Genomic DNA, 13,190 nt, shown 5'->3' with positions numbered 1-13,190 from the left:
TTTTGATTAGATTTATACAAAATTGAAAAGGTTAGATTTTATTTAGTGGACCTAATGTAAATATTTATCATTGTGAATCACATATTTGCTCCTCTATATAAACAGCTGATCAATTTCCTTTTCCTATACCATTCTACTCTTTAATCTCTTATTAGGTATATTAGTTTCTCCATTCAAAATTTATTAAAATCCATTATTCATTCGAATTTGAGCTTGAACTTGAACTTTTTAATGGAAATTTTAATTTTATTGTTCCTCGTACCCTTTTAATTTTAGCATATTTGAAGGTACAATTAATTGGATAGTTTTTTCTCACAAAATCAATTTATTTTGCAGTGAAAAACCAACGTGCAAGAATGAAGCTTCTAGCATTTTTACTAGCAGTGATGATGGTAGGATCTTGCTTGGCTGGAAATGAGCAAACCCTAGCTGTTACAAGGCAGCGGATTGGTCGGCGCTTAATGGACACCCTGCCGGAAGCTGATCGGCATCCAGATGAAAGCATTTCACACCACGAAATTCCTAGAGACAAATTTGAAAGACAATATGGTGGTGGTAGGGTTGGAAATTGAGAATTATTAGGTGCCGATGCATTCACACGAGTGTCGGACATACTAAATAATTTCTCAGATCATAGTCTATATATTGCACGGAAATTTATCAAGTCATATATAACGGTATTTCACTTTTTGTCTTTGAAAATACTTTTAAACCTTAATAATTTTATATTATAACTTATATATTCTTGTTAAATATAATTTTATTGTTTTCTGTTTGATCATTTCCTATTTCCGTGCAATATTGTTTAGTAACAATAAATGTATCCTCATCCTAATTCAGAAAATTGAGATGAGTAGCTAAGTATATATTCTAGCTTGTACTGTGTAGAGCAGGATTAAACTATGCTTGTACAATTATAAAATGAATGTGAAATAAATCTTGTTGGCTGTGTTTGGTTTATATGGTTTCATTTATTTGATAAAATTTTATATCAATTTAATATTTCTATTTTGAATTATATTATAAATTATATAATTAATGTACAAAATTGAACCAAAATTTAGGGTTAAGGTTGAGGTCCTCGATCGGAGTCTCAGATAGAAAAGGTTTAAATTCAGAGACAAGTCGAGCTTTGTATTGGGAGTCTAGAATTTGGAATAGCTATTCAAAGTTTAGGGGTTAGAAGTTAAGGTCTATATGTCTTTCAAAGCAAACTAAAATTTAATTTAAAAAATCAGACCGAACTAAAATTATAAAGCAATTTAAATATTTTAAATCAAACTAAACTAAATCAACTGATTCAATTTTTTTTGTTTGATTTGATTCCAAAAATAAATTTAAAAGCTCAAAAATTGGAACCGAAATAAAAAAAAAATTAAAACCGTTGTTAAAGTCAGTCGAATAAATATTATCAGGTTCGTTTAGCTTTCACATAATCTTAGTTAGGGTGTTGAGTTTAGGTCCCAAACAGGAATTTCAATGTTGCATATCTAGGATCGGAAGTTAGAATTTAGAGTTAGGGTCAATAATAACTGAAGTCGAGGATCAAAATTTAAGTTTTGGGGCCCCAAGTTTGGTTCGCGATTAGAGTTGAAATCCAAAGTCAAACAATTAATTCATAATATTATATATAGAATATAATAAAAAAGAATATTAAGTGAACTGTTGGTATTTCGGTCGGATCGCCCATAATAAATTGATACCAATCCAATTAATTATATGAATATATAGAAAGGGTGTAATACCTTTAATAAAATATCACAACTCCATGAAGGTTGTTAATTTAAGGTTTAATGGCAACAAAAATCACCAATTTTACCGTGTTTAGCATATTTAACATAAATTTTTAATTTTGGCAATTTCAGACATGATCTTTCAATTTTTTGCAATTCAGGCTACAGGCTGAAATTTCGATTTGAGACTGCTTATGTATACATCGAAGCTGCCACGTTGTATCAAATTTCTCAACGTATTAAGTTTTAGTAAAAAATGCTTCAAAAAAAATGACACCGTTTTATTCTTAGAAAATTTACCCTAACTTGATTTTTACTCTCTTTTTTCTCTTGAACTAACCCTAGCCGTTTCTTACCATTCTTGTTCCTCCACAAAATCAAATTCCAAATAGAAAATTAGGTTTTCTCTTCTCCTTAATTAGGTCAAATTGATTTCGAATTTTGTTACAGCCGTTCTTTGTTCTCGATTTTTTTCTTCTAAAATTGAAAGATCATTTCCTTTCCATTCTTCAATGCCGGACCGTAAACGATTGTTTGGCACAACTAGGGATTTTGACGTAGGATCTATTTCAAGAGGTACAAATGAAATATTCTCGTACGCCTCTTCTTCAAGCTCAATTCCTGTTGAGGAATGTCAACATGAAGCGAGAGCTATGTGCTACATTTCATATACTGATAAGGACCTAGGTAGGATATTTTGGAAATGCCCATACAGACGGGTAAGTAAAAATTTAATAACTCTGTTGTAGTGGTTGTTAATATAAATGTGAAATATTTGTGTTGCTTGAAAATGAATGGTTTTGTTTCTTGTAGTTTGATGATTGTGACTTTGTTGAATGGGTTGATCCAGAAACTTCAAAGTATCTGCAAAAACTACTTGTGGACAACAAAGAAAAGTTAAAAAGGGAACTGACATTGACAAAGCAAAACGAAAAGGATTTAGTGAACAAAGCTGAAGCTGGTGCAGCTATAGCCATAGCCTCTAGAGATATGTGAGCACCATGTCAATTCAAATTAAGGAAGCTGAAAAGACGACAATTGATTTGCAGAGAACTAATAGATGCGGGGATTTTACAAGTAGTTTAAAATACATAATTAGACTAAAGATGTGTGTATCGGGTCTAGTATTACATTAGTGAGGTGTCTGAATGTTCGATCCTTGTGAGAGTTTATGATTGGTCTATTTATAGGCGAGCGTGTATTCCTTGCTTCTTCTGGACGATGTGAGATTTGTATTTTCCCTATGCTTTATGGTCTTATTCCATCATTAATCCCTCACATTTGGTTCCCGTTTCACGTAGATATTTATGTCTATATTGTGAAGCGGGCTTTATTGGGCCGGGTCATCTATTTGGTTTCTCTTCTCCTTTTTCCTCACGCCTTTCTGACAGTCTGTTATACTACACTTAATGCGTCTTGCACCTTTTAGTGTTCTGTCGTCGCTTCATTTCACTTTTATTTTTAAAATTTGCCTGAATTATCTCTTTCTTCCCTTTTTTTATTCTCTTTGTTTTTCTTGCTTTTCTCTTTCTCTACTTGCTCCTTTCTCAACTATTTGACTTTTTCCTTCTCTTCCTTCTTGACCATGGCTGAAGGTTATTCAAAGGTTGCTGCTTCTTTGAAGAAATTGCTTTGTTCTCTGACCCAGGAATCGTATGTTTCACTTCGGGAGCCCTATGGCATCCCTGATGATTATCTCATGGATCTCCCCGCTGATGGTCAATTTTCAAATTCGCGTCTTCCTCCTGGTCGTTCATTTGTGTTTGAAGAATAATTGTTGGTTGGTCTTCACATTCCGTTGGACACGTTGTTGCTCCGCTTTTGGATAACTGGGGTATTGCTCTATCTCAACTGCATCCTAATGCTATTTGCCACTTCGTTAGCTTGAAATCACTCTACCATCTTCACGGTGAACGATTGACTCTTAACCGTATCCATTATTGGATGAACTCTTCGCATCGTCGTAAAGAGTTGTCGTTCATCACTTTAGCCTTTGGTTTTGGGTTGAATATGTTTAGCAATCTCCCAGACTCTTTGAAGAGGTGGAAGGGCAAATTTTTTATCGTTTCGCATCCGACCCGCTCTTTTGGGCCTGCCGCCTGGCGTTCGCAAGTTAATCCCCGCGATCCTAGTGAGGTATCGTCGGAGGAGAATGCTCTAATGGGGCGTATCGAGGTTACTTATGCTGAGGATTCTCGATCTTATGCTGATTTTATTAGTGAGTATTTGTGGAGACGTGCCGCTTCGGTGACCGCTTCTCTTCCGGCTGTTACTCCTACCACTGGTAATTTCTATTTCTTTTGCTTCCTTTCTTATTTTATTTGTTATTTTTTGTTATTTTATATATTTTTACTCATCATTTTTACGTTTTGGTAGGTTGCTCTCCTAGTTTGTCCGCCCCTCTCCCGTCTGAGCCTATCGTGGTTCCTTGGAAGCGTTCGCGGAATGATGATTCGGAGCTTCCTCCTAGGAAGAAGCCTGAGACCATGCCCCTCCCCTCTGCGTCTATTCCTCCTTCCTCTCCTCCAATGTTGACTGGAGTTACTCTTCCAGCTTCTTTCGGAGGTTCGCTCGCACTTGTGTGCTTATCGTCTTCTTGTACCGAGGCTGCATCGGTCCCTTTGGTACCCGCTCCTTTATCCCGGACTAGGGTTATTAATGCCCCCTTGGATCCCTCGGCTACCTCCGCTTCTTCCGCTTCTTCCTCTCCTCAGACTGATGAAGAAAATGTGGTTATCGCCCCGTTATTCACCAGGATTCTCATCTGATTCTCCCGTTTGGTAGCATTCGCCATGATTTGGGCATTCTTCGCCAATTTCGTGACTTTATCGGGATGATGGAGCCTACTTCCCTTTATCATCGCCTGGAGGACAACGATCTATACGATTCTATTTGTCAAGGATTTCTCAACGTTGTCGATGTTGTGCACTTACTCACAATTACTTCACTACATAACAACCATCAAAGAAAAAAGAGGAAATTACTTTAACATCAGTGCCCATTGTGGTCACTTCCAATATCAAATCAACAAAACCGAGAATCTTTTTTTTTCTTCCAACGGCGGCGCCCTTGATGCTCCTTCTCCAGAATTGATGTTATTCATGAAATCGGTGGTCGTCGGAGCATGGGTCATGGATGGTGACGGTGATAGAGATTGAAGAAAGTGAGATTGGATGAGATTTAGATGAAAGGTTGAGTCATTGGGAAGGGCGATAAAGTATTCAGGGGCAAAATGGAACTAAAATTAGAATGAGGTATAGATGAAAAGTCTTTAAAATAAATGAGAGAATTCTGCACATTTTTATTTTATGAGTCACTAATGTATAATTTAGAGAATGATGTATAGAGTGTAATTTCCTCTTTTTGTTGAACTTGACCCAAGCATTACTGGTTTTTTTGGTCCCAGACAATTTTTTTCTGGAGAAAGTAAAATATAGATTTAGTTTAGCTCATTTATATATATATATATATATATATATATATATATATATATATATATATATATATAATTAGTTTTATATTGTAAGGGGATGAATTTAGGTATACATGAATGTTACTGCTAACCTTGAATATGTTACATATTTAGCTTAATGAAAATGATTTAAAAATGCTTCTAAACATAACTGAGAATTTGGGTATTAGAACTACAAGTACAAACAGTTGGACACTAATTTACAATAGTAATTTTACATTTTTTTATGTATAGCGCCACTTATACTTGAATAAAAATTATTTAGAACAACAATTTTCACTTTGCCAGTTGATCTTTCACAATCTCTAAGTAAATTGTAGCTTTATTAGCTAAGCATTGGGATTCAGTCGTCAGTAATTTTTCATCTCAGTCAGCGGGATGAAAAGGAAACTTATTGTCTCGGCTGGTCGTCTTATTTTGATAAAATCCGTTCTCCACAGTCTTCATATGTATTATCTTTGCTCCTTTAGCATTCCTAATGCAGTCGTTATGTCTCTAGAGCAATCCCTGAGACGTTTCTTATAGAGTGGATCGGCTTCTTCGGTGGGTTTCAGTAAAAAAATTTGGGATGATGTTTGTTTACCTTTTGTGGATGGCGGTCTGAGTTTAACTCCTTTGAAAATTAAGAATCAAAGTCTGCTTTTAAAATGGATTTGAAGGCTTATTATTTCTGATAAGAATTCACTTTGGTTTCTTGTTATCTCTTCTAGTTCGCAATTGTTAAATTGGTTCAACATTGAAGGTATTGTTGTTAGGCGTGTATCTCATTTGTGGAAATGAATTTATTCAGTTTGCGTTAGAAACCGGAAGGTGTGGCAGCTCTTTCATTCTCAGCTTAGCATCTCTACGGGTTCTGGAAGTAATTGCAGATTTCGGCTTGATCACTGGACTGTCAATCCAGCTTTGCATCTCCAATTTCCTGCTCTTTTCAACCTAAACCGCAACAAACCGAGTACACTTGCTGCAATTTATGACATGAACCAGCAGGTTTTCCGGTTCAGTTGGCAGCGTCATCTCCGTGTTGGCGAGCAGTCTCAGTTTCGCGATTTGCAGGATCAGATTTCACGCCCCTCTCGTCAGATTGTTTTCATTGGCAGGGCAGGTCGTTTTCAGCAGCAGATTATGTTTGTTTACGACAAATTTCAGCTCATTCTCATGATAATCTTTACGGCTTGTAAACTCCCTCCTCGCATTAATTTCTTTATGAGGTTATTAGCAAGAGACAGGATTTCTTCAAATGTTATGTTGATCCGAAGAAGTGTTCCTTTAATCAACTCTTCTTGCTTATTGTGTTCGGAAGATGTGACTAGTATTCACATAATTCTTCATTGCCGTTATTCTTGGCAAATTTGGAATTCAGTTTTGATAAAATGCAGTTATCAATGGGCAGCCCCATGATCTATTCATTTATTCTTCGACTTATGAAGTAATTTATCGAATAGAAGATTTCGATCCCTTTGGCAAACGATTTGTTTTTTTTTGTGTGGGAATTGTGGAAATCAGGAAATAATAGAGTTTTTAATCAAATTTTGGTGGATGTCGATTCTTTAATTTACTCTACTATATGCAAAGCGGTCTCTTATTTCAAGGACAAAAACAAGAATTTTAATTATTCGGCAAATAATGTTTATAAAAATTTGATTTTTTCTGTAATTATTTATAACCTGTCTTTCTCGTAAAGACTTTTTCCTTCCGTAGCTTTGTGATTGAACTAATTTAATGATCATTTATCAAAAAAAATTGTAGCTTTATTAGAGTTTTACACTTAATAGTATAAATTAAAATAGAGTTAAAATAGTTAAATAAAAATTAAATTTTAACTCATCAGAAATAAAATATTTCAAATTACATATCAATAATCTAATGATTTTTACATATACAATCAGGCAAAAAGATTATTTTATTAGCTTATGCATTGGTAAGAATCTATATTGTATGAAACGTTATCCGAGTCATACAATTTTAGCATTTCATTTTTACTTTCGAAAACGCATCTGAAACTCCTATGTATTGCATTTTACATTTCACATTTCATTGATTCAGTATGACATTAATAAATAAGAACATAAGTATTAATATTAATATGATCATATAATAATTCAACCAAAGCTTGAAGACATTTAAATATGGAAAGATGAATCTCTTTTCATAAATAGGCAATGCATTGGTGATACGAGCTTTTCTTTTCATCTCATTTTTCTTTCTCCCTAGTTATTCCCTAGCTAATTTTCCATTTAAAACATAAAGTATATAATATGATCATATAATAATTCAACCCGCAAAATCACGAATCATCTGACCTCCAAATTGCCGCCCAATTAGTTGATCTTCATGTTGCTGCTGTTGCACATTTTCCGCGCTGCGCCTAAGGCCTAATGTAAGCGAAACAGCTCCAATCCCACCTCCTATGTCAATTCCACTTCTTTGGTATGGCAGAAAATTCATCATTGATGTATCCATACAGGTTGGAACCCGAAACTGATGATCTACTCTTGATCTTTTCTCTTGATCCCAATGCTCGACCTCGAGCTCTCGGTCCCCGCTTCCTCCCGACGAACCTGATCCGGAGCATTCCATCTGCCTACTAAGCATAGAACTTGCACCAATAGTGTTCAATGCTTGCTCGTGATTCGACCGATCAGTTCCCTCTTTAGATTTACCATCATTGCGGGAAGTAGTTCGATTGGTTTCCGCCACACCTTTGGTTTCGAGCATGTGTATTTCTTCCACCATTGGTTTCCAAACGCGCACCCGAGCATTTATAAACCAATTTGAGACCTATACACTCTAAAATGGTTAGCATTGGAAGTACCCAGAATATACACTACAAGAAACTGTTTCATTAACGAAAGGAAAAGTGGTTGTTAATTCATTAAACTCTGCCGCAATATGTTAATAGAGACAGTGAATCCGTAGTATGCTCCCAAATTAAAGGTATTAAGGACAGTAAACATATATTGTTGTAGTTTATTTTACAAGAGACGGAAAATATGAAACTATATGTTTGACCTACACAAAAAGGTCGTAAAATGGGAATGACTATGCAAAACAGTTTGATTCAATCACAAGAAATCACCCAAATTGATTGATGCAAGGGCCATGAGCATAATGATGAAAGAAAAAAACAAGATCCTTATCAAGCGTTACGTACCTGATTCCGAGACAGACCCGTTTGAGTGGCCAGCATGTGTTTATCGGTGTCGGTGGGGTACCTACAGGAGGAAATGATGATGCATTGAATTAACAAATCAAGCTGCATGTATGAGAGAATTAAGGAGGAAGACGGACGGTGGGACTCACGGGTGAAGAAAATGCTCAAATAGCCATGCTCTAAGAATAGCAACGGAACGTTCCGGTAGGCCTCGTTGGGGCCTCCAGACATGTTGTTGGGGTTCAAAGATGCCCACATTAGCCCCACCCAATTTGTTCCTTTGGAAGCTTTGATCAATGTGTCTCATCCTTGATGTGCTCACGTCACCTTTACTACTACTAGCACCAGCATTATGGGTTAACATATCTTCCCCGAGAGCCTTCGCTACATGTTTGAGCTGATCCGAAATTGCAAGTTTTAGGAACCGAAAATTCCTCGATATCGTCTTGAGAGCCAAAGAAACATAGGGTGTCGCAGCACTCAGACCTGCAACTGCATCGAACGACGAAGCCACCATTTGCATCTGCTGGTGATATTGCTTGTACTTTCTGCATACCTATCAATAACATAGATACATATATATAGTCACCAAAAATGTTTGCATAATATTGATCTAAAATTCATACATTCTTAAACTATGAGATTAAGTAATGATAAAAGGGAAAAATACAAAATCTTTCATATGAAGTTAGTGGGATAAACAGCGATTTTACTGATGCAAGCACCGATTTTAGCTATAATTAGGCAAGTTGAGTTGATATGCAAACAATAATGGCATCATAATTTGACATAAAAAAATTTAGGGTTTTGAACTTAAAGTGAAGTGGAGTGTACTATTGATTCCTATATAATGTCATTTTACATGACTTTCTAAAAGAGGGAAAAAAGGACTAAATGTTTTTTTCTGGTTCCCTTATCCTCTTAGTAAATGGCATCAATGCAGCTACATTTGCATAGCAGGAATCATGTAATAGCCTTTTTCTTCTACAGTTTGAATCCTCTAATGAAATGTAAATATTTTGAAATGTTGACTATTCTATATAACCTCTAATCATAAGATAATAAGTTAATGCTTACCACCTTATAACCTTTACAAGGTATATAATCTAAAAGATTCAAAAAAAATAAAGTAAGATGCATTGCTTGAATTTAAAATCAGTACAAAACTCTAAAATCATTTAGAAGCTATTAGCATAGATATCTTCAACACGTTTCTTATTCACTAAGAACTACAAAGTCTATCAAGCACTTACTTTTCTTTCCGTTATATTTGACATTCTGCATAATGCAAAAAAATTCAGATCAAAAAGATTTAATAATGAAAGATGTAACAATGCTTATCAAGAGCGGATTTGTACGTTGCACATAAGACATAACGATGCGTAACTGTACATATTATCAAAAACCAACCATGGACTCATTTAGTATTTATCTTAAGGCCTAGATTGAGGGTAGTACTTGGTTCAGACCTAATTCAAAATTAAAGGTAAAGGTAAAATGTAGAACCTTTAATCGATTTGCAAATAAGAGGGTTTTGTTATATGCTTCAAATCTATTGCTATAGACTAAGGTATTAAACCCCTATTACATCCACAAAACAAAAGACAACACTTTGATCAAATTCATGAAATGACAAACAAGATGAAAATCCTAACTCACATAAATTTATTGTTCAATCATATATTGTCATTTTTTTATGAATATACAATAATCATCATTCAAGCAAACATTTATGTGCTTCATTAGATGTTACGATTCTCGAATAGTAATGATCACCGCATTTTGAGGAAAGATTCATGTTTACATTCCATTTCATTTTGTTTGCAAAAACATTTGGCACAAAAGGATAAAAATTAGTACACTTTCATGATTCTATTTTGTAATGAAACTTATATCATATACATTATTAGTACACCTTTATTCCATACCAAGTAAGTAGGTATTTGGCTTGTTTTCTAATTGATATTTTTGATCCAATAAAGTTAATCCAGAGAGAATCCAACTTACTAAAACAGCATTATTAACTTGTCAACATTAAAATCTATTTTTCACTTTAAATCAAAAAAGGGTAAAACAAAAAGGATAAATAAAGTTATCATTAGCTAGCAAATAGCAAAACTAATTAATCATTCCATAGAATAGAAATATGTGGTAAATAACCAACCTCCTCTTGCAAAAACAGTAGTTTAGCCTTCCTTTGTTGGCACTCCGGTCTGTAAGACTCGCCGGAACTGCTCGCAGCTCCAAGATCACCACCACTAACATGATTAGGGTTATAAAGTGTAGATGAGACACCAGAATTGTTATTGCCTCTATCACTAGTCTCTGCATTAGCTAATGCATCACCGGTTCTCATGAGTTTCAAACCGGTTGCATCACAGAATTCATCTAACAGTTCTTGAGCTGGTTTCAAGAACCTTGAATTCTTCAGAATAGTTGCATATCCCGTAAAAGGACCAAGAGGTCCGGAGTTTCGAAAAGCATTCGAAGGAGTTGCTACCACCTTTTCATGAAGCGATTTTCCACAGCTACTTTTACTAATAATTGCTGGCTTTAACATTGGACTTGGCAAATAATTTTGCTTGACAAATTCTTTAGAATCTTCACGAGGCTCTTTGAACAAACCAGGTCTTGATTGCAGATAATCAGAACTATATCCCTCTCCGAAATGACATACATTTCCTCTAACTGGCGGATCCGGATTGGAAGACAAAGACAGAGACAAACCCTGAGTAATATTATGATCACTACCAATAGTCCTCCATTGATGACAATTATTATCAATCGGCCTATTCATCCAAGAATTCGCATTATCGAAATACGAAGCAGTCGAACTAGTAGATATCTGATTAGTAGTACCATAAGCAAAATCTTGAAGTGTGCTATGGTAAAGTGATGGATTAGCTAAAGAAGATTGATGAACATCTTGATGATCATAACCATTGTAATTAGTAGACATATTATTAGCATTATTTGACAAGACATCTCCAACAAACACACGTTTCTGATTGGTTTCTGATGAACCACTTGCATTGTAATTTACCATCAAGTCATAACTTTGATGTGAATCAATAGTTCTCCAATTACATCCTTGTGGGTCATTAGTGTTAGTTTTTGGGTGAGATTGATGAGACATGTTAGTAAATGTAGAGTCACCAGCTACTACACTAGAACTATTGCCAAAATTGATCATTTCTGTAGTAATAATAGGATCATAAAGAACATTATTACTGAGACTTCGAACCTGAACAAGATCTTGGTTTAGCCCAGAATTAAGAGAAAAATGTTGCAGATTATTAGGGTAGTCATTGAAATGATGAGCTGAAGAAGAAGAAGTAGCTTGAATTCTTAGCTTATCTCTTCTGCTTTGTTGTGCTACGTGTGATTCAGACCTGAAACTGCTTGTGTCCATAACACAAAACTGTGCCCTAACTTGAACTTAACTCCCTAGATTACCACATAAGACGACATAGCTTTAAGAATCTCTTATTTGTCTGAAGCTCACCATCAACCTCCTGCAGAAGTTCCATGAAAACAGTTACAAACTGCTCCTTATTACCACAGAATATAACATCACAACAACAAAGAAACAAAGATTTACTGTAACGCAAAATAATCCAAAGAACAAAGCGTCATGTAAGATAACAGTTGGAGAAGATGACACAGACTGAAAAAAAAATAAAAAAAATATACTGTTGAGTAATCTTGAACATAACTATATATTAAAAAAAATCACATAAATTTAGTCTTCGGTCAACACAAAAACAAGCAAAACAGTGCAAAAAAAAGATTTTCTACTATGAAAAACAAATCTTCTACTATTGGGTAGATGAAACAAACATAGGCTTAGACGATAACAGTTTTTCTTGAAAACATGAATAAGCTTATTTATACTACACGTCAACCAGTAATAGTTTTACTGTTAACCCTAGTTATTTTTCTTCATAAAATATCAAAAACCACACTCCAAGTTACAGATCTAATTTCTGTACGCAACTTCAAATCTTGAATATGGTTTATAAGTTTGTTATTCTTTATGAACAATCTTGAAATATGGTTCTTCAGTCGCTGGTTTTGCTCTTCATGAGCAAGAACTTATTATCAAAGCAAGAACAAAAAAACAGAATAAAAACAAAAAAAACTATATCATTTACAACAAAAACCATTAAAATATTACAAGAAAGATCAAGAACTGTAAAGGGTAATAATAAAGAAACATGAAGTAAAAAAATAAAGAAGAAAATGTTTATCTTCAAAGAATTACACCAAGAAACAAAGTAAAACTAAGTCACCTTTAAAGAATTGTGTAGTAACTTGGAAACAAATCATAAAACCGACGGCGAAACGATACAGTTGACGGCGAGATTTCAGAGTATTTTTTTTCCGGTGAAAGATTTTGAATGGGAAAAAGATGTTGTTTGGGGTCTCAAAGTTGAAGTGCAATAATTGGAATTGGGATAATTCCGTTAGACGGGTAAAAGCATCGCTTAAGTAGTGGGTTGAACCCAGGATTAGTCTGTTAGATTTAACGGCGAAGAGAAATTGTGACGCTCGTGAGTTGAATCTTGTCTCCCTCTTTGGGACCCTTTTGGTCGAAAATCCTTGTTTTCTAGAAAATATATAAAAGGCCGTTCTTATTTTATCAAACACCCCTAACTATTTATCTTTATTACCAACTTGTCAATATTAAATGTTTTTGTTCATTAATATTTTCAGTAAATATTATTAAAATTTAGTGTTTTTTTCAAATAATAATGTTCGAATCAATTAATTACAATACACAAATTCTTTTAAAGCTTATTCATAAATATATGAATGAAACTTTTTTTTTATG

General features: G+C 34.6%; 1 protein-coding gene and 1 long non-coding RNA gene across 2 annotated transcripts; one reads left to right on the top strand and one right to left on the bottom strand.

Annotated features, from left to right (window-relative positions):
- Window positions 1-90: 90 nt before the first annotated feature.
- LOC126664843 (uncharacterized) lies at window positions 91-960 on the top strand. The gene is made up of 2 exons (XR_007637477.2): window positions 91-155; window positions 337-960. It is a non-coding gene; the product is annotated as an uncharacterized LOC126664843 (long non-coding RNA).
- Window positions 961-7,324: 6,364 nt separating this feature from the next.
- Window positions 7,325-12,941, bottom strand: LOC126667068 (BEL1-like homeodomain protein 8). Its single transcript, XM_050360037.2, has 5 exons — window positions 12,649-12,941; window positions 10,521-11,871; window positions 8,506-8,912; window positions 8,357-8,417; window positions 7,325-7,983 (listed from the first exon to the last, which is right to left on the bottom strand). Exons 2-5 carry the CDS (start codon window positions 11,766-11,768, stop codon window positions 7,477-7,479), a joined length of 2,223 nt encoding a protein of 740 aa, XP_050215994.1. The 5' UTR covers window positions 11,769-11,871; window positions 12,649-12,941; the 3' UTR covers window positions 7,325-7,476.
- Between the last annotated feature and the right edge of the window lie 249 nt (window positions 12,942-13,190).

Source organism: Mercurialis annua, linkage group LG1-X, assembly GCF_937616625.2.
Source record: "Mercurialis annua linkage group LG1-X, ddMerAnnu1.2, whole genome shotgun sequence".
Taxonomy (NCBI): domain Eukaryota; kingdom Viridiplantae; phylum Streptophyta; class Magnoliopsida; order Malpighiales; family Euphorbiaceae; genus Mercurialis; species Mercurialis annua.
Note: the sequence above shows the minus strand (reverse complement) of the source record. Positions and strands in the feature narration are given on the sequence as shown.